General features: G+C 32.8%; 2 protein-coding genes and 1 long non-coding RNA gene across 4 annotated transcripts in view; 2 read left to right on the forward strand and 1 right to left on the reverse strand.

Annotated features, from left to right (window-relative positions):
• Vps26 (vacuolar protein sorting 26) overlaps positions 1-27,021 on the forward strand; it is an 83,861-nt gene that overhangs the window by 13,623 nt on the left and 43,217 nt on the right. The gene's annotated exons all lie outside the window — the stretch shown is intronic.
• Positions 2,379-14,407, reverse strand: LOC143898723 (uncharacterized). Its single transcript, XM_077408394.1, has 4 exons — positions 14,194-14,407; positions 12,982-13,031; positions 6,612-6,890; positions 2,379-6,007 (listed from the first exon to the last, which is right to left on the reverse strand). The coding sequence occupies exons 1-4, from the start codon at positions 14,203-14,205 to the stop codon at positions 5,230-5,232; spliced, it is 1,119 nt and encodes a 372-aa protein (XP_077264520.1). The 5' UTR covers positions 14,206-14,407; the 3' UTR covers positions 2,379-5,229.
• LOC143898731 (uncharacterized) lies at positions 5,935-25,689 on the forward strand. Its single transcript, XR_013257284.1, has 3 exons — positions 5,935-6,074; positions 25,413-25,477; positions 25,619-25,689. It is a non-coding gene; the product is annotated as an uncharacterized LOC143898731 (long non-coding RNA).

Consider the following 27,021-nt stretch of genomic DNA (forward strand, 5'->3'; position numbering starts at 1 on the left):
TCGAGACATTAGCCTCATCAAACAGCAACTGTAAAAATGATCTAATATCAAGTAAATGATAAAATGCGACAAGTATATTCTTTTCGTATTTATTATGTCTCATAAAAATATGAAACTTCTCTTTCACATCAGCTGAAGAACCGACGCGACGACCGGTTCCAATGCATTAAACTCTCTACCATCGTACTGCGAGAATATTACTCTTTTCAAACAAAACATATATTAACTACCGAGTAAACATTGCGCGATTTAATAGCAAAAAATTAATAATTGTACATAAGTAGCTATGAGCAGAAATAAATATTTAATTCGCGTATCCGCGAATAAATCCGTTTCTTCAGTTTATCATTTACTTTACATATGATTTGTTATTAATGCTCTTTCTACTCATATGATATAGTCTACAAACATATTTGTAGGAAATAAAAGTTGTTAATGCGGGAAAAAAACACTTCAAGTGTTTTTTGTGTATACTTAATAATTTTAATTCTTAATAATCTTAATAATCTCAACATAACAAGTAAAACAAAAAATCAGATGTCATTTACTAATTTATCATATTCACTTGGCGCAAACCTCCTAACATCAATGTTTTTTCTTTTAGTTGAAAATACAATTGGAATGCATTTAATATGGAGCGCGTACCCTTGGCGTTTCTTTTCACCTTTTTTCAAAAAGGTTATCATTCACCTTACCACGTGATTTGTTATTAACATTTTCGAAATGCAAATTATTGCAAAAAGTATATGTCCTCCTGCGAACGTTGCGTATCGATTACATGATGGAAATTTTATCCGCATCTCAAACTTCCTCTTGTCTAACATCAAATAATGCGCTGCAGTGCAGCCTTCGGCGATGCGGCTCGACCGACACCTATTACTTTCACACGCTTCCGCGAGAAACCGTGTATTGAAGGTGCACTGAACGACCTTAGTTTACAATCAAGATCAGCCTTTCGCGGTCGGAATTAAAACGGTACGCCGACATCAACGCATGCGATTAAGTACATCAAGATATTCAAATAACGCGCGAGAAACTTTTCTGCTAAAGTTGCTGTTACGCATTTCCAGAAATATCAGTATAAGATTGTCGCAAAAAATTTGTCACATTTGTCAAACAAAATTGACAACAAAACAGCGAAATAGAGTGAAACTGGCGGGCTCTAATATACTCTTCTTTTCAACAAATTTTCAATTCCTTTTTTAAAGAAAAAAGATTTTTTATCTAACATAAGTATTCGATATAACAAAGAGAACTTGTTAAAAAAACGGCAAATTTTTTACATCAATTTAACATAATTTATTTAATTTTTTTTCTTAATTTTAATTTTATCATTGGCATACTGTAAAAGAAAGTTAGGAAGAGTGATTCATCGTTTCTTGGCATTATACGTATACATTAATAAAATTGATCGATTATTATACATGAAATTTGGCAATCAAACCGCCACTTGTGAATCTTATAAAAAACCTTATAAGAAGCTATAATACATCTTCAAGCAGATGATCGCTCGTGTGACGATGGTTCATAAAAACCTGGTTATACGATTCGCTCACAGCAAATTATATCGTTTTTCTACCGAGCCCTTTCCCGATCCTTTCACTTTTCCTATTCTCTGCCATCGATTCCCTTCTTGCCGATTACAACCGTGAGCGGCATCTATACAACCGTGTAAACCGCGCGATCGCGGAGAACGTGGCTTTCTCGACTTTCAAACGTTCAACCGGTCATCGGTCTTCCAGTGAAAGTAACCAGAACGAGAGAGGATGCGATCTCCGCTGGTGACCGTGATCTCCCAGTATATTACTCTGTTTGAGTGTCGACCGATTTTTACAGTCGCCTTCATGATCGCTCGACCGTGGAAACGGCGCGTGTTTCCGACTAGTCAGATTTAACGGCCATCGTGAATATTTATTACCCGCAAATACCTTCAATTGCAATTTTTACAGAAAAAAAAACATTGCAATTGCTGATGTGACAGTTGCCGTTATGAAAATTCGTGGCTCGTTCTTACTATAGATTAATAGATACAAATCAAAAATTAATATCTTTTTGGATAATTAAGAGCATTCACAACGTTAATTCCAAAAAAAGGTATAATTATAGCTTTATCAATAATCTGATAATTAAAATGATATTTTGTTCTGTCAATTTTGGTAATTAAAATATTCGTTTTATAATTAATAAATAATTATAATTAATAAATAATTATAATTTATTATTTAATTATTAATGATTTATCAGTTTATCTAATAATTATTGTATCTATAACCTAATCAGGAAATGAACAGTCGCTAGACACTCTTTTGCATAAATTACTTCTCAAATTAAAAAATGGTGGAAATAGTGGGACATTAATTATTATTTACGTTTAAAAATTTCCTTTATACATCATATATATTTTTTTTATACATTGCAAATATATTAATGTATAATATTTTATACTTAATTAATCGTCAGATTAATTAGTACACGCAATATACGTGTTATAACGATACGTCGGAATGAAATTCCTCGTCCTTTACAAATAATTTAAAAACTATTTGGTTAGTAAAAATAATTGAAATATCTTTGACTAATATGTAATACTAATTACATATTATTAGAGACTGTCGCAACGAAATTTTTTATAAATAAATTTATCGTTTTCTCGTAATTTTTTCCATATTTACAGCTTTAGATTCAGCTTTATAATTATACGTATAAATATTTATACGTAAATATGCTTTAATAATGTTCGTAAGAATAATAGTAATCTGTCTTATGAGCCTCTAAAATTGTCCTAGTATTCATCATTACATCTTATGTAATCTTAAGAATGACATCATTACATACTATTACACGCATAAATCTTAGGTATTTGAAATTGTAACGATACGCAATGTCATCCACTTCACGTATATGGAATATATCTTTCTAGAACTCGTACAATCTTTCAGCCACAGATTCTTTGGTGAATTTAAAATATTGAGGTTAAAATAACTTACAATGTAAACTCTCTTACAACTACAATTTAAAATTTCTTAGCAATTAAGTTTATGAATGTCAGTACTATGCCAGTACTGACTATGCCAGTACCCGAACTGCGACAACCAGTATTGGCGCAGTATTGAGCCGATTGTAAAACCCTATATGAGATTTTGTTAAAGTAATAACATTTTATTTTTATTTTTTTATATAACGAGAAAATTATTAACATTTTAATTTTTAAACAATTCCATTTTATATGTTAAATTCTTTTATTTGTGTCTTTTATCTGAGACTGAAAGTTTGTCTAGCGACTGTTACAATTTTTTCCCCGTATTCAAAATTCATAAAATATTTAATTAAGTTTACAAAAATTGTAATTTGAAAATATAAAAATGTAAAAAGATGTAATGTAACAAAATATAAAATTAATAATATCCAGACTGTGGTGAAAATTGTCAGTGCTCAGACAGACATTATGTTAAATTTCCTTACGTAATATTATAAATAAAACAATATATATTTATATATAAATAATATATATGTATATATGTGTAATATGTATATATGTGGATATATATATACATATATATATATATATATATATATATATATATATATATATATATATATGTATATATGTATATATATATATATATATGTAGGTCCAGAGGTATGTTCCGGGACTGTTTACGTTTTTTGAAATGTACAGTCCTGGAATATAACGCATATATATGTAATCAGATTCAAAAAACTGTCCCAAAAAATGCCGTAGGACATCAATTTTTTCCAGGACAGTCCTGGAAACTGCCAAATGTCCCGGAATATACCGATATCAAAAATAAAAGTCCCGGAACATACTTCCAGACCTACATATATATATATATATATATATATATATATATATATATGAGATGGGCAGATTTGACGAAACTTGTTCGAGACATTTAGCATTTTGCAAATACAAATTCACACTTCAATTCTGATCAAAACAAAGGAAAAGTAAAATTAGCTGGAACGTTAAGAAAATTTCCGTAACTTTACACCACTCTCTCATTAATAATCTGATACGATCGTTTGATTTCATAACTGTTATTATAACTTTCATCTTCCTAAAGTTGATTACTGAAACATACTTGATTTACTATAGAGCAATATGATTGAGTAGTTAATAAAATGTAGTGCCAAATTTCAATTACTATTTCCACATTCAATTAAAATCTTTTAACATTTTAACATTTTAAATTCTTTTAACATGTATGGCCCTGAAGTTATTCTATGTGTATTATTGCATGTTATTTGTTTGTTTATAATTTCAAAGACACTGCGTCTTTGAGTATGTGAAACAGATAATTGAGATTTATTAAAATTTGGATTTCATTTACAATTATTTATAATATATGCAGTCTCATTGTCAGATAAATGATGATAAATGAAAAAGAACTTTTCTCTCTCTCTCTCCTTTTCTCTCCGCTTTCTATCTTTCTTTCCGTTTCTTTTCTCTCAAAAATGGAAATGTAATATAAGTGTAAAATAATTCTACAATAATATTTGACACCTTCAAAGCAGGAATTTCTCTTGGACAATCCACATAACTGTAACTCATAAGTATAATCAGTCAATATTGCATTAATGTGAATAAAAAAAGTTCTTACATGAGAGAGCGGATATTATAAGGATAGTGTTCTAACTCATCAAAATATAAAGATTAATAAGAGATCCTAAATAAGATTTATGTAAATTAGAAATACTCTATTGAGATTCCGACATTACATAACATATTTATGTACGTGTCGTTACCGCACACACTGCGCGGAATATCTGCATATACATATATGCATAATTGAAACTTTCTAAAGTCTAAATATAATTTTATTATAAATCGGGTATCGACGCCTCAAGCAAGAGAGGCGCGCGAAAATGACCTCCACATATTTATACATTCGTGGCAAATATGAGCATACATTATATTTTGCCGTGTCTGCGTTAGAAGAAATTTAATTTAAATTTCTCAAAATTACATGTAATCAGAAGTATCAATGACGTCCAGTGCGCTTGTCTTCATCACGAAGTGACTTCACGACATGAAGTTCGCCGATTCTTTTGGCTCTTTCAATACAAAGTAAAATAGTGGAGCTACATTATTATAAGTTACGTAAGTAAAAAAATAAATATATTTCTTAAATATTACAAAGAAATGTGTAACGGCTGAGTGCGCGATGCGAACCGGGCGGCATTAACACTCCTGCGTGTATTCTTCGTCTACCCATGAGCGCTTGGGACGATCCCCGTGCTAACCGACGCACCCCCATGACCGAACGAGAGCTGTTGGTACGGGGTGCTTTGTACGGTCATCGTTCTGAAGTCGTAGGTCGTGGAATCCCCGTGGTCTTCGCGCACAGCGTAGCCCTGCTTGGGCTGGGCGAAGCTGGCGATCCAATTGCCACCGGCGGTCGGAGCGCCAAAGCTGGCACCTGGTAGACCGGTGATAGGGAAGTTAGCGTGCAGCTGCTGGGGCGCGGAAATCGCTCCGGCGAAGTTGGTGCCGGCGGATAACATGCTCGGCCAGGTCTTGGTGAGTTCCTCCAGTTTCTTCTGATATTCGTCCAGGGATACGGTGTCCCGCAGCACGATACCATCTTTGTTACCGGCGATAGTCGCCGCCGGTATACCTGCCGGCACTAACACAGCCCCGGCGATGGCGGAGGGAATGATAGCGGAAGTGGGAGCGGTGGCAGCGTGGGCGTACGCGGCTGGAGACGCGCCCGAGGACAGAGCTTCGGTCTTCGCCAGGGTCTCCTTGGTCTTCTCTATAAGACTGCTGAGGGCCTGCTGATTTCTCAGGCTAAGGTCTTTCTCGATCGAGCGGGTGCTGTAATATTTGTTGATGCTGTCTTTTAGGCTCCCGGCATCGCTATCCGAGATGTCCGAGAAGAACGAGTCTGTCTGCGGATTTGTCGCCGATGGCGCGTATTCCTGACCTACCGATGTGAAACTGGTTGGCGGATAATTCGGTTGACGTCCGTAAGCACCGGCGTATCTGAATCGACAAAAGAAAAGAAGCTTAAATCGTGTTAGGAAAAACTGATCACGAGTGGAAACTTAAGGTAAATATACCGGTTAATTGATAAAAAAAAACCGGTATCAGATTAACCAGTATTGGATAATACTGGTTGACCCTTTCGAATATATAGATGTCAATATATATGTATGTAATTTTTATTAGCCATTACAAAACTATTCTTGAAAGTAAAAGTGTTCGTTTGTGAGAAGTACTTTGTATGAATTTCTGATTATTTATTCGCACAAATTCAAAAAGCAATATTTATATTTTTATAAAAAGTGTGCAACTAAATTTTAACGAAAAAAAAAACAAGATATCTTTACATGTATTATTATGTTGTAAAAATAATATTATAATTAATTATGGTATAACTAATTCTAATTATACTGTTTTTGTTTTATCAGTTATATCGTAATTAAAATTCCATTGAACTATTTTTACTATATTATTATACTGTAGGTATACTTTATACTATAATTATAATTAGAATAGCATATATAGTTAAAAAGATAAAGATAAAATATAATCGTTAAAGATAAAAAACTTAAATTAAAACAAATTATATTAAACATAAGATTACCTCTCATGTACAAATGGCAAATTCTTAATGTTGTCGTACGGGATGTATCCTTTACCAAAAGATATTGCGTGACGAACGTCTTTGCCGTACGGTACATTCACGTGATTCGTAGGTTCAGGACCATGATCAAAATCATCGCCTCCTTGTGGCAGCCGGAATGGTTTTTTTTTATAGTAGCGATCATAAGGCACACCGTAAGATTTTTTGTAATGACCCGATTGTCGCCATGGCACTGCTGGACTCCGCCTTACGTGTCGAGGCACGATTACCAATACCTTTCTAAAAAGGAAAATAGATGGAGGTGGAGATCGAGAATATTTAACGGTTTATATTATTATTTAGTCTATTTGCCAACATTTCAACAAACATTTCAAAAATTTCTAATTAATATTACCGAGAATGTTATAAAGAGTGATATATTTATAAAATCGTCTTAAATCCATATTTTTTAATGATAATATAAAAAACAGTTTCGTATTTCTATTCGTATTAATATATTTATATATAGGTATATATAAATTCGTATATTTAATGATCGAATTGACAGACGAATTAAAAAGAAAATCATTTATTTGAATAAAGTGAAACGATTTTTTCTCAAGCTACTCTTAAAGATATTCTGAATGATTTGTCAAAATGCTACGAAGTTGATGAAAATTTAATATCGTATTCTGTATTTTTTTTTCAAAGTTCGGGGTCAAATTTCAGATCGATTCACAATTTAGATAAAAAGTTATCAAGATTTGAATACTGAGTTTTAACACGTAATCTTATGTTATGGGGAAGTGTAAAAAGAAACATTTAAAAATATTACTAATATAATGATATTTTACACGCAAGCAGGCCATCAACAAACAAAAATATAGCAATAAAATTTAAAACGATTTACAACATAGTTTTAAAGAAATTGCCAAAAAATCAGTGAAATTATTACTCGTGATCGGACTTTCGGCGCGCAGTATAGAATTTTATAATCTTTCACAAATTTTACTTTATTAAGTTGAATTCAGGGCAAATCACTCTCGAAAGTTTTTTGCCGAAATTTTTTTTAAGAAAGAAATAGTAGTAACCGTTATTTATAGTCACTAAATCTATGTCTTTTACGTTCTATTAGACTTGCCGTAATATAATAATAATAAAAATAATAAACTTTATTAACGAGTCATAAACCCTTTAGCGTACAAAGAGAAAAGAAAAACAAGAACAATAAAATTAAAATTTTACAACATAATATGAAGAAATTCAGGTTACAAGAGTAGACGAGAAAGTTTTTGTTTAAAAGTTGATACAGAGCCACCAAAAAAGTCAACCCTATTAGAGAAATTACTTGCAGATATTATTAGCCTATTTACACACGAATTTGCGCTATACAAAGTACGGTGTGATACTCGAGGTGGAAGATGGAGTACTGTCTTAATTCTCTAGTCGGGATGTTGAAATAGATACGTTCCAACAAAACCGGACAATCAATAGAGTGATTAAGAAGCTTAAAAATAAATGTAAGATCAAAGGTTAGTCTCCTATTTTCTAACGATAGCAGATTTAATCTATCTAATATAGTGCAGTATTCATGGCAAGTAATTGACATGGGATTACCTAGCCGATAAGCAGCCATACGCAGGAATTTGTGCTGCACACGTTCAATCAATAGCTGATGACATTCAAAATACGGAGACCAAACTATGGAACAGTACTCCAACTTGGGGCGAACTAACGTACAGTATAATAATTTTAAAGTGGTTATGTTCTTAAAAAGTCTACCCCATCGGAGGATGAATCCAAGCGTTCTATAAGCAGATGAAACTATTGATTGTATATGTGTATTAAATGATAAGTCCGCACTGAACAAGACCCCGAGATCTCGAGCTTCGCGCACTGCTGAGAGAGGTAAACCATCAAGAGTATAGTTATATAAATATGAGTTACGTCTACGAGAAAAGTGAATAACAAAACATTTAGAGACGTTAAGCCGAAGACAGTTCCTCCTACACCAGGCCTCAAGTTCAAATAAGTCATGTTGTAATAAAAGCGCATCAGCAGGTCCATTAATCCGGCGGTATAATTTAAGGTCATCAGCATACAGTAAGAAAGAGCAGAATCCTCTTCTAAAAAGGGCATGTCATAGGTATTGTTGTCACTTTTCCGCGATGCCGATTGGTTCTCTTGCTGCGCTTACTTCATTTGCAGCTGTCATTGTATATTTTGACAATTGTGTGTATCAAGGGTTAATAGTGTAACAGTAATAGCATAATGTTAAAGCTAAATAGCGCGCGCAAAGCGCGCGTCTGTAGTGTCTAGTTTAATAAAAGCAGCTATGTCATTAATAAATAAAACAAATAAAAGAGGGCCAAGATGTGAGCCCTGCGGCACTCCAGACAAAACATTTATACTTATAGAGAAGCTATTATTAAACTTTATGACTTGAGACCTGTTTGATAGGAAGCAGGATATCCAACGCAAAAGAGAACCTCCGAACCCTAGAGATCGAAGTTTACACATTAATATTGTATGATTAACTGAGTCGAACGCTTTTCTAAAATCGGTATAAACTGAGTCAACCTGGGATCCACTCTCAACAGTAGAAGTTAAAAAATCATAGTAATTAACAAGATTTGTCGTTGTCGAACGTCCCGGTACAAATCAATGTTGTTCTTTTATAATAATGTTTTTACATAGGGAGCTAAGTTTTCGAGCAACAATGCCATCAAAGATTTTCGGCATAACATTTTGTTTACATATAGGACGATAGTTAGTGACTGATTGACGGTCGCCACCTTTAAAAATCGGAGAGACGAGACATTGCTTCCAAAGAGATGAGAAGGCACCATCCCTCAGTGACTTATTAAAGATCAGCCACAGAAATCTTGACGCGATAAAGATACATGATTTTAGTAATAAAGGCGGAATGCCATCCAACCCCGCGGAGCAGCTCAATGAAAGCTCACAAATCTCGTTATACACATCCGAAATTGATATGTCCAGGGATAAAAGATCCAAGGGGTGATTTAAGTTAAAACCGCTGTCAGGGTATTCGTCGATTACATCGCTACTAATATAAACAGATTCGAAATAATCAGCGAAGCAGTTCGCAATAGATTCATCATCCTCCAGTAAATGATCATTATGCAGAATCTGAGAGGCGCAATGCTTGGAAGATCTGATGTCTCTGATAAAGCCCCAGAAAAGATTGGTATTATTCGACAGCGCATGTTCAGATTTATCAATAAAATCAGACCAGCAAACAGCAGACAGAGATTTACATCTAGCTCTAAGATGAGAGAAAGATAGATAATCAGAGAATGAGAGAGTGCATTTATATCTTAAGTGTGCCGCCTTCTTGGCCCTGATTAGAGAAATTAATTCCTTGGTGAACCATGCTGGATAAGTAGATTCAAAAATAACATAAGAGGGAACATAAGTATTAATCGCAAAGTTCAAGTGAGAGTAAAGTAGCTCAGTGGCCTCATCCACCGGAATATTAGCAAAGGCAGAGTCCCAGTCAATTTGACCTAAATAGTCATCAATTGCAGAAAAATCGGCACGTTTAAAACACGGTCTGCAGAAAGAATTCCCTGCAGGACGAGCAGCAGTGGAAAGTGGCAGGGCAAATTCGAGAGCAAGATGATGTGTGTCGCAAGGAAGGAGAGGCTCAAGGGAAGCATGTACGTGAATACCATCGAGAGAGGAAAAAATCAGATCAAGCTCGTTCCCCAGCACATTGCTTATATTATTGTATTGCCGAAATTGTATTGCCGAATATTCGTTGACAATATCAGCTTGTCTTAATTGTGAGCCGCCCCTGGCATTATAATTCAGAGATGAATTGTTTTGATACCAGATAATATTTGGCAGGTTAAAGTCACCAAGAATAATAAGTTTAACATTAGGATAAGAAAAACAAACATCCAGCACGGAACGACAATGAGATTCATAAACATCAGGCGAAGAATTAGGCGGAATATAGACAGCGACAATAATAAATACGCGACGGTCGATCCTTACTTCGACAAAGAGATGTTCAATATTAGAAGGAGATATTTCAATACAGCGGCTGGGAAAACAATTACGGAGAGTTAATATCTGGAGAGTTAATATCGGTGTTTTTAATATTTCCATGACTTTTGGTTAGACCAGTACATCCAAAACATCTTTAAGAGAATTATATTAATTTGTATTCACTTAAATAAACTCTGCATGTTCCCCCGTTTATCGTTGTATTGTAATCGTTTAAACTGTTTACAGATTAAAATATTTTTTCCTTCAATAAATTTTTAAAATAAAATAAAGCTATGCGTTCCGTATTTTATTCTGTATAGTGTACACTAATCAATATTTCTTAAATATTCTGCATATAAAAGTGTGTATAAAAAATACTGAGACGGCAGTATATCTTGAAAGGATGTAGTTTTCTGAAAAAATGTTATATACAAAAGTTGTAGGTTTGAAAAAGATCTATTTACTGATCTTATCAGTGTGACTTTGGGTGGCGTCACCAAGGTCAGGACAAGGTTACCTTGAATTTTTTAACCTCCTATGTTTCATGTTATATTTTTGTAGCCTTTGTCGAGACGTTTTCAAAACACTACATAAATAAAGCTTTCTTTCGTTAAGAATTTTTTGATATGTTTAAAATTTTGTCATAATATTTTTAATATAATATTTTTAATATAAAATATAGAATATCTCGTAAAGTATTCACTTTTCAATGACTTACCTGGATATTTTTATACGTAGAATAATAATTAAGGAATCGATTTTTGTAAAAAAAAATAAAAAAAAATTATTTTAAGAAACTTGATTGTAATTTGTAGACGTATTCAATTTTGCAAAATTGCAAATGTAAAAATTAGTATTATTATTCGATTTCTTTTATTATTATAAAAACGTTTCGACAAAGGCTACAAATCTATGCAATAAAATGGAGTTTTATTTTAAAAAACGTCAATCACATTGACTGGGCCTTGAAAAGGTTACTCAAGGTCAAGTTCATATTTTTATCATGTGGCCCCCTTCAAACCATGCAACTTTTGTCTGGACATTTTTCCGTATTTTCTATATTTTTTGAGATATTTGCTTGGGACATTTAAAATGGGAAAGCCTGTATAAATTCGTATAGATAAGAAACTAAGATATATATACATATATGGTTAGATTTCGATAACCCTGGTGCCTTAATTTGACGATGGTTTTTGGTAGTACTTTTAATGCTGAACAAAAAATTATAGAGGTCTTATAGGGCTAACTGTGCTCTGATTTTCGAGATATACAGTGTTAAAGTTGGTAAAATTTTAGATTAAGGGCGACCTCACCGATTTCAATGACCTTGATATATGTTGTCGATATGAAACGAGGTGCCACATGGGTTTACAACTTTTCACGCGTGAAAAGCCGACGCATGTACTTTGAAGACACACTATGTGTCAAGTTTAACAATAGGTGGAGCCCCCCGCAGGGGGGCGGAACCTACTGCCTCCACGCATACACTTTCCACGCAAAACGAGGTGTCACGAGATGCCACTTTTCAATATCTTAACTATTCTCTGCTATAACAAATTATTTCTGTTACAGATATTAAATATTTTTACACAATGCAACTTTTCATACGGAGCGACGAAAGAAGAAAAAATGGATTTTTAAATTTTCACGCAAAACGAGGTTCACCCCCATCCCCCTGCTTGCGGGGGAGGGGCTACCGCCCCTCCCCCGCCTTCGTGTGTACTGTTTATACACACACACAATTGAAGTATTGTTTAAAAATTCATATATTATTTATTTTTAACTTTAACACTGTATATATCTTGAAAACCAGAGCGGTTAGCCCTATAAAACTTATATACTTTTTTGTTTAGTGTTAAAAGTACTACCAGAAACCATATATATATATATATATATATATATATATATATATATAAGAGCTGTACACACACACACACATATTTCTTTTTATTGTATATAAGAATTGTAATGTATCGAAATGACACATAGAGAGAGCAATTGACTTGTGGAATTTTAAAATTTCTGAAAAAATTGTCGAGGCAATTCTGAAATACTTTGTCTATTCTCTCTTTTGGATTTCGAGATACGGTGCTATCTTGATATGTTCACTTTGGTCTTTTCCGGGCATATTGTTCCATTTCTTATATTTCAAAATTATGACTTTTCGGGACATTGTTTCAATTATCGCGATTATGATTTTTCGAGACTTTGCATGTCCACCGATTATGTTATTACTTATTACGAATTTTCTACAATTTTGTAATGCAATCTCCATTTTTTTAATGTGAATTTAAGATAGCCTGGCAACTGACCAGTCAACTTTCCTTTATTCCGATATTAATTAATCTTAATTAAATACGGCACAAATACTCACGCATAAGTAAAAAGAGGTTCGCTAATCGCCAGCAGCAGAATGCAGAGGGCCTGCGAACATTAATTGCTGATTAACATTCCTTTAACGGTAAACGGAGCATAAACGATGAAGTAAACTGTCTATTAAGTTGACAGGTTTTTTGCACGAAATCACGAAAGAGCTTAGTCGCGTGTAGAAAATTTATTTGTAAGAGTACACGTTGAGGCACGCAATTTTGATACGCTACGGTTGTCATTAGTGTTCGGTTTATGGTCGTGAATAGCGTAATTATTTAAACTCGCGAGCCGTTATCGGCCTCGCCTCTTCCTTCGCTTAATCGTACTTTCATTGATAAGTACTGAGACTTTCACACGATGAAAGTTAATCCTGTATATACTTACCGGATTCTTCTGAGTTGCATTCTAGAAATCGGTTCAAATATAAAATTCGAATAAACTGTTACTTTATTTAATTAAACTGTGTTAATATTACTTTTTTAATTTATAAAAATATATATACCGATTATTTTGTTTTTTGTTTTTCTAAGCTTCTTTTTGAAAATTAATACTCAAAATATATTATCGTTAATTCTGGTTTACAAAATACGAGACACGTTATAAATGCAATAGTCAATAGTAAGTTGAGAAACATAGTGTAAATTTACGTGATATTATTTATTAAACTAAATTATTAAATCAACAAAATTAATTGTTGCTCTTCCAAGGATTAATATTCGACGTTTTTACTTTTTTTTTTAACGATAAAGAAAAGGCAGTACGTCATCTTAAATAATTAAATTCATTTCTTATACGTTAAAGCATAAATTAATTTGTTTATAATATAACTATTAAAAAGCAACTTATTATTCAAATATAAATATAAATCTTAATTAATAGCCTCATTAACAAACGAGATGGACAAATAAATAACAATAATAAAAAAAATGAAAGATGCTCTTTCGTAAAATTTACATGTTCAAAATTTTTCACTTTTAATTAACTGTCGGATAAAATCATTCTATAGACAATAGCTTCGTCGCTTTTCAGATTCCTCTTATATTTCTTTGAGACAAAGACAAGCATATCTAATTTTAAGAACCATTAATCAACAAAAATAGAAGACAAAAAATAAAAAGATACTGCTTCTCGATTGAAGAAAGAAGCTTAATATTGACATTTAAGAAGGTGTGGCCAGAAATCTTTTGAAACGCAAAGTTGAGAAAATCTGACTTACCGAGCACCGCATATCGCCGGCCCTTGAATTGACACGCCACTTGCCAAGCCTGATAATGCGCCCCTATCCGACCCGTCGTCACGTTATCGGTGTCGTCGTCGTCGTCGCCGAGGCACGGGGTGGCGAAGAGGCGATGCCACCTACTGATGCGATCCGTGTCCGGTCGTGCTCGCCGCCGCGGATGATCCAGATGTATTGCGGCTATCTGCGCTACGCCTCTTCTCTTTTATACAAGATAAAAAGAGCATAGACGCGGTGCATAGTCGCGATCGCCTCCCACCGTGGAAATGTACTTACGAGCGATCGCCGCGTCCGCCGTACCATCGCGCTGAATGGAAATGGAAAACGGGCAGGGTACCGAGAGGGTAAGGCCCCGCGCGCACCGGCGGCGGGCTTCGGGTGAGCCGTCGAATTTTTGTTTAGGGAGAAATCGACACTTTCTTCGTCGAGCGAGATGGATATAATAGCGTCGACAGCGCGTCGACGTGATGGGCGTATATCTCGCTGCACAGTTGGAAAACTTGTGTTAAATTTAACATAAATCACAAACGGTCCACTCGAATTTTTGTATTGATTTAACATAATATGGATGTGTTAAATGGTAACACTGATTCTATGTTAATATTTCAACCAAAAAAATATATTATTTTAATCGTAATTTGAAGTTAATTAGGTGTACAATTAATATAACTTTTATGATAAAATTAACACATAAGAAAATGTAACAACTCAAAAATAGTGTTGATTTTAATACATTTAATAAATACGTAGATACAAATTGTATTACTTTAACATATTTTTTAAAATTATTTTAATATTTTTACACTTTATATTTGTTACGTTTAGTTAACATAGCAGACATGTATTAAATTTACACATGATAAATATGTTGATTATTTAACACAGAAACTTTAACCAGCAGATTTTTTCACAAAAGTATTTACATAAATTTTCCAACTGTGTGTATTCATCATGCGAGAGATGCTGCATCACAGCGGCAAGATTCCTCCCGGCTTTTTCCCCGACGGGATAACTCGGATGAGCATAGAGATTGATCCGACAGGTGTATTTTGCGCTTACTATCTCAGTTCTATGAAATGAAAATAGAATACCATTGCGGCTCTGAGCGAGGAGGAGGGTGAAGAGCTTCGCCAAATGAAAGTTAGTAGATAGCGACGGAAAATATCGACGGTAAATAGAAAAATTATAGTAGACAGCGACAAAAAAATTGATAGGATTTATTAGCTATCGTATGTAGCTAATATAAGCCTCCTGGGTGCAGTAGCATTCGCGTTAGTTTTTAATTTACTTGGTTTCTACTTCGTTTCTTGCTTTGCTTATTAAATTGTGCATACACGTTCTTCAAAATATCTTTTTTATTACAAATTGTAGGGAAATTGTATTTTATATAGTTATATGAAAAAAAAAATATAATATTATTTGCACACAAATTTTATTTAAATACTTTCTATTAGATAAAAATAAGAAATGATAAGAAGCTTTTATAGAAATAAAATATATTATAAAATAAAAGTAAATAAATAAAAATTAATAAAGATAAAAAGTAAAATAAAATATGAAAGATATGTTAAATAAAAGGGTAATATTATAAATTTGTCAAATTTTATCTTGAACGAAATTAAATCTTTATTGTTAATTACTATTCTACAGGTGACGCGCAAATAGATGCGTGTTAATGAATCTATAAGCCGCACCCAAAGTATGCTTTCCAAAATACGAATAATAAATAACAAGAGAATGTAACTACTCCGGCAATGCGACTTTACGGAAAGTGTTCTACATTTACTGTTATTGCACTTTCGACGCGCGCGATTGATTCTCTGAATATTATATCTATATTTCCAGGAATATTATTTAACATTTTTATTTAAGCAAAAGAAAAACTTTCTTATTTTTTTCAGGATAATGCAAACTTTCGCAAAGCAATTGTAATATTTATAAGATATTATTTTCAATCAGTAAATTGTTATTACAATATAAGAAACAATTTTCCGAATTATAACATAAATATTATGTAAGTAGCGTAAATAAATCATAACAGGATGAAAATATGCTGTTGTTATACATTGATAATGCATTTATTAACCTCTATTGACTGATGTCGATGATGGCTATAGCCGCAAAAACAAAAGTGGCCAAAAGTGCGTATGACGGCTATAGTCGTAACGTAGAAAAAACAAAGTAAAACTTTTTGAATTTGCTTGAAACTTGTTACTCGGGGGTTTTTGGGGTCGCTAATCCCCAAAAACCCCCGAGTAACAAATTTCAAGCAAATTTAAAAAGTTTTACTTTGTTTTTTCTACGTTACGAGTTACGACTATAGCCGTCATACGCACTTTTGGCCACTTTTGTTTTTGCGGCTATAGCCGTCATTTTGTAATCACGAATCCGAAGTCAGATGTACAAAATTCAAAATGGCGGATCCAAAATGGCGGATCAAAATTACAAAAAAAGGTCTGATTTTCATGAAATTTGGTACCCTTATGTTTTTTGGGTCTCTGAATCTGAATATGAAGTCAGATTTTCAAAATTCAAAATGGTGGATCCAATATGACGGTTTAAAAATAAAAAAGTTGGTAGATTTACATGAAATTGTGTAGCCTTATGTTTTTTGGGTCTCTGAATCCGAATATGTCAGATTTTCAAAATTTAAAATGGTGGATCTAATATGGCGGATCAAAATTAGAAAAAATGGTTTGATTTTTATGAAATTTGAAATTTTTTGAAATTTTTGAAAAAAAATTTTTTTTATGAATTTTTTTTATTTAGATTCAAAGACCCAAAAAACATAAGAGTACCAAATTTCATGAAAATCAGACCATTTTTTGTAATTTTGATCCGCCATATTGGACCCGCCATTTTGAATTTTGTAAATCTGACATCATATTCGGATTCAGAGACCCAAAAAACATAAGGGTATCAAGTTTCATAATAATCCGACGAACTTTTTTCAACACACTTTTGGCCCAAATAGTAAAATTCTCTTACACAGCCAATGGGTTAAAATTACTTCACGTATTATATGTATCGCGTAAATAATTAAATCATTAGCGTAATTCGATATAATCAAACATTTTTCTTCTGTTTGATTGTATTAATCGCATTTATAGATTCTTATTTTAGATTTTTGTTAATAAATAAAAAATAATTATCGACAATTAAATTGAAAATTATTAGTGCAAGCAAAAATTAATTGATCAAATATTTTTTTCTGTTTGATATCAGTTGCATTTATAGATTCTTATTTGAGACTTATATTAATAAATAAAAAATATTTATCGACAATTAAATCGAAAATTAAAATTAATGTACAACTATTGTTTGCAAACACTCTACATTCTGTCTTCTGCAGTTTTCAAGAAAATAAAATTCACGAATATATATACATATATACACATTATAACGATTTTTTCGATATAATTTACCAATTCGTATTCCTCTGCTATCGTACCGACTGTGTTCTATTTTATGTAATTAAAAATAAAAATTTCACTGACAAGAATAACCACCGATTTCATATTGCAGCCGTTACGGTCCACATACACGAATCCTTTCTCGACGCGCAACGCGCCGCGCGCCGAGGCGCTGACAATGGGATCGTTAGAAGCACGCATTTCATTTACGCACATACTTTCGTGCACCGAATTCAAGGTCCAATTTCTAACCTCATGCTTTTTTTACAAAAACTGAATAGCATTCTATTTCCTAATCAGTTCTACTATCTCCTTTTTTGGAAGATGACGTGAAAATCAATCCTTTCAGCAATAAACAAAAACTATCGATAACTTTTTTTCCAAAAAATGTATATATTATATGAATTTTTTAACAATAGTAGCCAAACTTATTTGGACTAAACTAAATTTTTTTAACTCTAGAAAGAAAGAAAGGAATGAAATAAAAAATGTATAATGACAAAGAGAAAGTTTCTATTCATTTCCAAATAAATTTTTATTAGAAATATATTACTTATAGTTCAAATTATAGTAAAAATCTTGCAATAATTGAACAAAAAAGCACGGTGCAAATTTTTGATTTGTATGATAAATACAATAAAAGGAATGGATTAAGATTAAATAATTTCTTATGACTGCAATTCTTCACATACAATAGGTCCACGAGTCAGTGCATTCAGAACACGTCTGAAGATGTGTCTAAAGATTAATAACCATACATAGCATTTTTTTAATCGTTCTTAATTACGCTTTCGACTAAATGATTTGGTAGTTATCTAATTGACATGTATTTTCCATTCTTAGGATATATTATCGTTTTTTCAAATATCTCTATATATATATATATAAAGTACTTACGATTTAAATATATAATATTCATATAATGTAAAGTATTTGGTAAATTTATTTTACAGTTTTATCTATAATTAATTTTTCTTTATATTTCATCTTTTCTTATTTCATTCATATTTTAAGATTTTTCTATTTTTCAACATATACTGTGCACTGATGTAATCCGATAGTTTTTAAGTTACAATTTTATATAGAAACTTACAGAAATCATGATTAAATAGCAAAATACTTAATTATGACTTGACTTCGATATGCCTTAAATTTTTTCTAAAAACGAGATATTTTATCCCTGAAATAAAATTCTGCTAGATACAATTAGTAACCTCAATTATTGAGTCAACTGTCAAAATTTGCGGTGGAAATTTTACAATAAACTCTTATATACCGGAAATTTCACTGCGGAATAAGAAAATCGCGATCTTTCCTTCCGTATAAGTGCTAATATTTTAAAGCAGAAAATTGCGACGAATAACGCATAAATTGGTCTATTAGGAGATCAAGTAAAATGCGCTTTGAAGAGGGAGAGAGAGAGAGACAAACAGACAGAAAGAGAGAAAGGGAGAGAGAAAGAGCATAAAATCCGACAGTGTATACATTAACGTAAACATGTTCTTCTCCTTGTTCTTCTCTTAATGTACCTCATTGCAATTTTATTAGACAAACATCATGTATTTAGCTCTATAAAACGTAGATATACATGCGTAGAAAGTAGAGAAAATTATTCAATATTTTTACGAAAAAAAATATGTTATAATAATAAATAAATTTAGAATTGCCAGAAAACATGGAATAAAAAAGCTAGTTTTAAAATTAAATATAAATAATAATTGTTTTATAACAAATTGTCTAATAGACGCAATTATAAGTGACAATACTTTAATGTTTTCATTAATGTTTAAAAGTGACTTATCATGCCTTAATTATAGCTTAAACGAAACTACATTTAAATCACGTTTCCTTCATTTATATACAGACGTATATATATATTGCACATTTCTTTTTCATTATTTTATTTTTGTAGGTTTTGCGGAACAACCGCATTCATTATACTCTTATTATTTTGGATATCTTATATCCGCGAAAATAATTATTACTTCCTGGTAATAGATCGTAAGGCTTCCAATGAGATACTATTGATGAAGGTGCATAACCACTCGTAAGATCGACGAATATATGTTACAATACACTTTCTCAAGTACCGTGTGTTGCATTATTCAATAAACATAAGTATACTCTGTATAGCACTTTTGTGCTCTCTTGTCTTATTTTTATTGCATAATTGAAATCGTAGATGCGAAAAATTGAAGAAATTTATTTAAAAAATGTAATTAATAAGTGCTTATATACTTTAAATTATTAAAAATTGATGGACGTAATAAAAATGTAAAATAAATAGACTTTACAATTTTGATATATGAAAGAAAATTGTGTTAAAATATAATAAAAAAGAGATACTAAATGTATAAACTTTGATTTAGAAAAAAATTTGAAAAGATATAAATTTTTCTTTATGTATAAAAAATATATTTTTAAATATTTAGTCTAAAAAAGATAAAAATTTCTATACAACTTGCGCGTTTTATTTCTTATAATTTATAATTTGCTATAGATACATACAAGATATGTTTTTTGTACATAAATATCTTCAATTATAATTCATGAAAAATAGCGATTCTATTCATCATCTCATATTATTGCATTTATATGAGTAATTACAGTCTTATATGTATAAAAATTATATAAACAAAATGCCATTAGTAGAAAAATATGTAACAAAAAATACATCTTAATTTCCATTCATTTTTCTCGGTAGCGCATTTTTGTGTCAATTTCTAAAACATTCAGTTTTACCGTTAAAACATCAGTTACCCAATTCTTTTACCCAATTCTTTATTTTTTTACAGTCGCTTTTTTATCTCAATTGTAATCGAAGTTAACTGACCACACCGTTCAGTGCGCACGAGTGACGTTGAGTGAAACTGATCCAGACCCGAAACGGTGCCACTTTGATATTCGTCTAAGCGTCCGATCCGTGACATTTAATTTCCTATAAGGCGACACTCTGTTAACTTATTGAAACGTAACACCCTGTACATTTACTCGACCCTGGCCGGATTAGATTGAATTCTTTCACTAGAGAGTTCACTGTCACGGCCTCGCGAGCTGTACCTAAAAGAAAAGGATAAAGCCGTATTCGCGTGTTATTCGTTTTTGTTTTCTCGCTCGAGCACTGGCGCGGCGCGGCATATATATACACCGTCATATACGTATAATTTGCTCTTGCGCGTTGCGCGCGTTTTACGCGAGAGACACGCCGAGATCGGTTTCCCTTTCTCCCGTGGGCACGATTTACGAAGGTGAACGCAAATTTCAGAAAGTGAACGGTCGCCGGTCATCGCCTCGCTGGTTCCGTGTGCGCCTCCGTATTATCAGCTCCGCTCGGCGCGCTTCTTCAGGAAGGGGAAACGGTTCCCTCTCGCTTCCGTAACTTACTAGCCATCGACAGCGCACATTTTCAATATTGCTTCCAACATGTACCGTGTATGATGCGTCTATTTCTTTCGATTTTCTTCTATACTGCTTACATATTTTTATTTTAAAATGTGCATGAATTATATTTATATTATATTTATTCTGATTGAGATTAAGCTAATTTTTTATTACATGTAAATAACGCGTTCCAGAAAAGCTATATATATCTAAAAAAAGAGTGAAAGGTTTTAAAAAAATTTTTGCAAAATTTTTAAAATTTTGTGTTTTTTTTTCTTTATTATAATATTTTCAAATTTATTCTCTTTGTCTTACCAAAATGTACGCGTGTATTATATTATGAAACAATAGCACATTTCTTGTACATCGTTATACGTTGAGTACGGTTTCTATTCATTATAGAAAGGCAGTGTGACATTTTTTTAAAGCAATTTAATAAGAACTAGTGAGTAAGTAAATTAAGGAAGAAACGCGCTAGAGAAAGTATGGAAATGAACAAATTGCTAGCAAATTATCTCTATAGCATTTAAAAGAGAAGTTAGTAAAAGCTAATCAATAAAATAACCTTATAATTTTCTAAATCCTATTTTCATCCACTTATATTTAGCTTATTTATACTTAACTTATTGTTATTCTAATAAATAGCATCATTTATAGCTCTTAAATCTGCGTGATTATATAAATATTACTATGATTAATTACAGTAATCATATTTTTTAATTAAAAACCATCTAATTTTAATTGAAATATGATTTTATATTATTTATTTACATTTTTGGAATTCATTAAAAATCCTACAATATAATGCTATAATATAAGGAATAAGTAGAAAATAATTATCAGATCAAAAGAGAAGAGCTGCTTTCGTAAATGCATTTTTTATCAAGCGTTAATCTTAAAAAATGCTACTATGACTTTCACATAAATTTATAATTAATAATAAACTTTCAATTTGCGAGCCCGATACAGCGTTATTTCGTTAATTGCTCGGTTTTCGATGATAAACCATACGATTATACGGAGATGTTGATCTGCACATTTGTAGCTTCTTGTATTATGCAAATCTTGCGAAAGTAGTGCCCCCTTTGCTTTAAATTAACTTTTGTATACATATATTCAGTTTGGTTGTCACTAAAATTTACAGATGAAGCATAATGCAAGTACAATAATTATCGAATAACTGCTCTGATAAATATTATAATAATTACCAACAGTTACATTTAGATTTGAGACAATTACCGAGGTAGAACAGAAAGTCACAAAGAAGTCAAAACTTTAAAATGATGGTAAAATGGCCAAAAATCGTAATTTTGAGATCATTTTGACATCATTTTGACTATATTGTGACTTATTGCTGTTTCTAACTAGGTGATCAAAATATTTTTAACATTATTGTGCAGAAAAATTTGCGATGCGTGATGTTATATCTTTGCATAAAATACAAGATGCTACAATTATGATATACCATAATTTCTAATATTTGTAATTCTAGCATGTAACTATAATATTGCAAATGTATGTATTGGTGTTAGCAGTTTACTGACAGATGGCAGCAATTGCTGAACTTTCAAGTAGAATGTAGACAGACAGAACGTAGGTAGAGTTACTATCTTACTCATCTATGCAACTTTTCCATAAATGTTAGTTACATTTAAATAATATTCAATTATCTCTCCGTTTCTTTCAAAAAATGCAATTAAGAGGAGATACAAAAAGATATTATTTTTGTTACGCACTAATAACAAACATCTTTAATAAATATTTATATTATATTTATTACACTGTAAGAAAATTTTTGCTTTGTAATTCTAAATATGTCCGAATACTCTGAATATTCAAATACTTCAAATAAAAAATCCCAGTAAGCAAAATATTAGCAACATGCACGCACTAAATTTGATCGAAATCTCATATCAAAACCATAGCCATCTGTATTCGCATTAAGCTCGTGCTCTGTCGACAGAGCCTGCTGACAGGCAATATGACCATCAGGCTCTGTCGCATTTTCTGATAACAGTTTGACAAACATCGTCCGATAAAGCAGCTTCTGTGTGAAATTTGTTGCATTTCTAACATCATCAATCAAAAATTTACTGCAAAATCTGCTCAGAATCTGCCTGCGCAGGTTTGGCTATCTGGGATATTACATCCGAATTTATATATGTCAGACTTATTCAGAATAAATATATATGTAATACATGGTTATATATGTATAAATATTTGCAATCCTATTATGACAAATTTTTATGATATAGGTAGAATATCCTCAAAACATTCGAACATCTTCATGTAAGATAAGGCTGCGGTCCATTTGATGCTACAAATGCTTCGAAGCGTTCTTCTTCACCTTCTTTTTTCACCGGAAGAAAGGAGAAAAGGAATGCTTCGAAGCATTTGTAGCGTGTGAACCGCAGTTACAATAGAATAATGATAGTTGTAACAGATAAGTGGTAACATAATTAGATATGAAATGATTAAAAGGTAAAAAGAGAGAAATCTTCCAATCTTAAATCAGGAAGGATTATTAGGGAAGAACGCGCCGCACGACTGTTCTTCCTCTCTTACGCAAGATTAGTGAAACGAACGCAAACTCACGTCCGTCCGCCCGCGTGCACGTGGTACGATCGCGATCTTGATCTTGGCCGTTCACCTGGCGTCTGCCTTTCTTTAGAAGGAGGAACAGCCCACTGCGACGGATCTAATCAAAAACGAGGAAATGATACAAATGCGGCGAGCGTGGCGAGGGAGGAAGGCGAAGTACGCCACCGGCGCGGGCGCGGCGCTTGTTCCCCTCTTATCTGTACCCACCGCGATCGAATGATTTTTTGCTTTGAGAATGCCATTATAGACGACTCCTTTCACGAGTGGAGCAGCGCACCCGGGTGGTAAAATAATCCCTTTCATTCTTATCCGGCTTCTATCACATGCGTGTATATATAAAGCGGCACGCGATTCGCGATGGTCGTCAGATCGAGACCGGGCGGTGGAGCAACACACGTTTATCGCCTTCGTCACCCTGCTGTCGCGGAAGCGACACTTTTCTCGCCGGTTCTATTCGAAAAACGGAACAATGACAGAACGACGAGACTTGATTCCACGCTTCTTGGTAAGTCTCAAGACGAATTACGATGCGTTTATCGCATTTTGGACCATGACGAAAGTGAGACAGTAACTGTGCCAGACTATAGAGTCAAGCTCAACAGGGTTTTCTTTCCCCGCTAATTTTTCCAAGCCCGTTCCCTTGGCAGTGATTTCGCTAGATAGTAGATAGGGACAGTGGGAATCTCGTTAATCCGCATACGTGCGCGTCACTAATTAGATGACGAGGCATTTGGCTACCTTAAGAGAGTCATAGTAACGGAAGTGAGACGGTAACAGTCGGTGATGGTTGAGATTTTTGGAGTTCTAATTATTCGGATTATTTTATTTCTACACTTAATCAAGGAGAAAAAATGTAAGAACCATTTGTTTTATAATTTTCACAATTAAAGAAATTGTAAATAACATTTTTTTTTTTAAGATTTCTTTAGTATAAAAATAATGTTTAATTATTATTATAATTAATAATTATAATTAATAATTATAATTAATAATTACAATTAATAATTATAAATTAATAATTTTTATTGTTTATTGTATTTTCAATCGTGACTTGGTGTGTTCATAGATTTTCTAATTATCTGTTGTTCGGTATATTTTTTGTAAAAAGTTAATTGTTATTGAAATTTCATACTCAAATTATTATGTTACTTAATATTATATGCAAAAAGGCGTATTTTTGTTATATATTATTGCTAGTCGACCGTTGCAAACAAATAACTTTTTTTACTTTTTGGTAATAATACAATTAAAATAAATAGGATTCATTTTGTATATCGCACCCCTAGAAGAATACTGTCACAACTCAAGAAATTTCAATTTTAAGTTAAAAAGAATAGGTACCTAAACTGTTATCTATACATGCTATAATAGTGTCACAAGTCTATATACGAAATCTACTGCACGGGGCAGAAGTGTCGTTATTCTTTTAAACCGGTTATGTCGCGGGGTCATTGGATGAATAGTGTCATAAGTGATTCGACAAGTGCATGAATCACGCCAAATCTCTTCAAGAAACGGTATATAAGTTTTATTATAACAAAATATCGTAATTGTAATTGCGTTAATTATCTCACAATTAAAAAAAAATGAATTAAATTTGTTTTTACTCTCTCCTGAAAATTGTAAATTTTTGAGTCAAAACAGTATTCTTCTAAGGGTGCGATGTATAGCTTTATTAACAATGTTTATTAAACAATATCTATTATTTTCAAAATCGCAAATGGCATTTTTCTCTCTAACAATAAGTGATTGTATATCATGACACGGACGTAATTTACTTATTATTATTAATATTATTTTCAGTTGACTATTCTCTTAGTCGCCGCACTATTTAGCTTAGCCAACGCCGATGGACACGGGCATCATCAGTAAGTTAAAACCAAACTTATTATATTGGAACGTCTAAATATAATTTCATATCGTGTGATAATAACATTAATCGTGTATTATAATTTTCCATCTTTCGAAGCCAAGATCAAAATCTTTAATTTTATCCGCGTCCTTTTTAGCAGTCACGTGATAATCCATGTACCGTACAAAATCAAGACTATCCACCACACGCACACGATTACGAAACACATTCATCACGGCCACGGCCACGGCGGCGGCGGCGGTGAGGATAAGTACGAAGTACTCGGGTACACTGTGGGTCATCCTATTGACCTTGGGGGTCACGGCGGCGGCGGCGGTGGTGGCGGCGGTAGCTTTGGTGGTGGCGGCCACGATTTCGGCGGGGGCGGCGGTGGCGGCGGCCACGATTTCGGCGGCGGCGGCGGCGGTGGTCACCTAGAGCTGAGTCACGGTGGCGGTTTCGGCGACGGAGGTGGATTCGGCGGCTGGAGTGGATTCGGCGGCGGAGACCAGACGGAACATTAGAAGGATCTTCGAGTGTAAATTACCGATAAATTTTGAGAAACGCTAAAATTAATCGACATGGTACCCTTTGAAACGTATGGAATTTTTCTATAACTTCTTTTAGTTCCCATTATTCTGCTAATATAATGCTATAGTGTTTTGTATATTAGTTCTATCATAGAACAATATAACAAAATGCTGTTTAAGTAGACAGCTAGCTTGTCCAAAATCGGGACATAAGATTGCTTAAAGACATCTTTAAGACGTCTTATGTCCTTATCTTGAACATGGTGCTATCTGGCTATCTAATATAGACATCCGTTGGATTCGTTCTGACTGTTGCATAAATTGCATAGAAAGATTTTAAATTATACTGGAAGATTATTTTCAGAAATTATGAAATTGCATTTGAAAATTATAGATTGTTGCAATTAAATGATAAAGTGACACACACACACACACACACACACACACACACACACACACACACACACACATGTAGGAAAAATCTGAAATATATAAAAAGTTTACTATGTGTTAATGACCCATACGCCGGGAGAAGGTATATAAAGTATTTACTTTCGGCACTTTCATCTGAACTGTCGTCAAACGGAAAGTTAGCATTCGTGAGAGAATATATATTTGCTTTAAATAGTTCGCACGCACGATACTTTTGCGTGTATCGGTACAACGAGCAACTCAATTTCAGATTAAAAATGCAAGAAACGCGAAAGTTTATAATTTATAATAATGTGAAATCAAATGATTGATTGTTCTGATGCATTAAACAACACCAGGATGTTTTATTTTATAGAATATTGACTGACATTTTTTGTTATTTTTGACTTTTGAAAGGCTCTTTTTTTTACCTCTAGTCTGAGATACTTTCATTAAATCTTCGACATGTTTTTTGACCACAATGTATATGTAAATATCGTTACGTGTTTTATTCTTGTATGTTGTTTTTATATCTACCTATATCTTTTGTTATAAATATGACGAATAAATGTTGTATGTTTTTACGGCACATATTTTAAATACGACCGTAATTTCCTGT

The sequence above is a fragment of the Temnothorax americanus genome, unplaced genomic scaffold (genome assembly GCF_048541705.1).
Source record: "Temnothorax americanus isolate GAGA-0224 unplaced genomic scaffold, ASM4854170v1 Scaffold24, whole genome shotgun sequence".
In the NCBI taxonomy this organism is placed as follows: Eukaryota; Metazoa; Arthropoda; class Insecta; order Hymenoptera; family Formicidae; genus Temnothorax; species Temnothorax americanus.

Excerpts from the sequence above, each read along its gene's own strand:
- LOC143898723 (XM_077408394.1), bottom strand. Across the intron at positions 6,891-12,981 it reads GAACCTCTTTTTACTTATGC|AAAGGTATTGGTAATCGTGC; the intron begins GTGAGTATTTGT and ends TTTCCTTTTTAG. Across the intron at positions 6,008-6,611 it reads TTGCCATTTGTACATGAGAG|ATACGCCGGTGCTTACGGAC; the intron begins GTAATCTTATGT and ends TTGTCGATTCAG.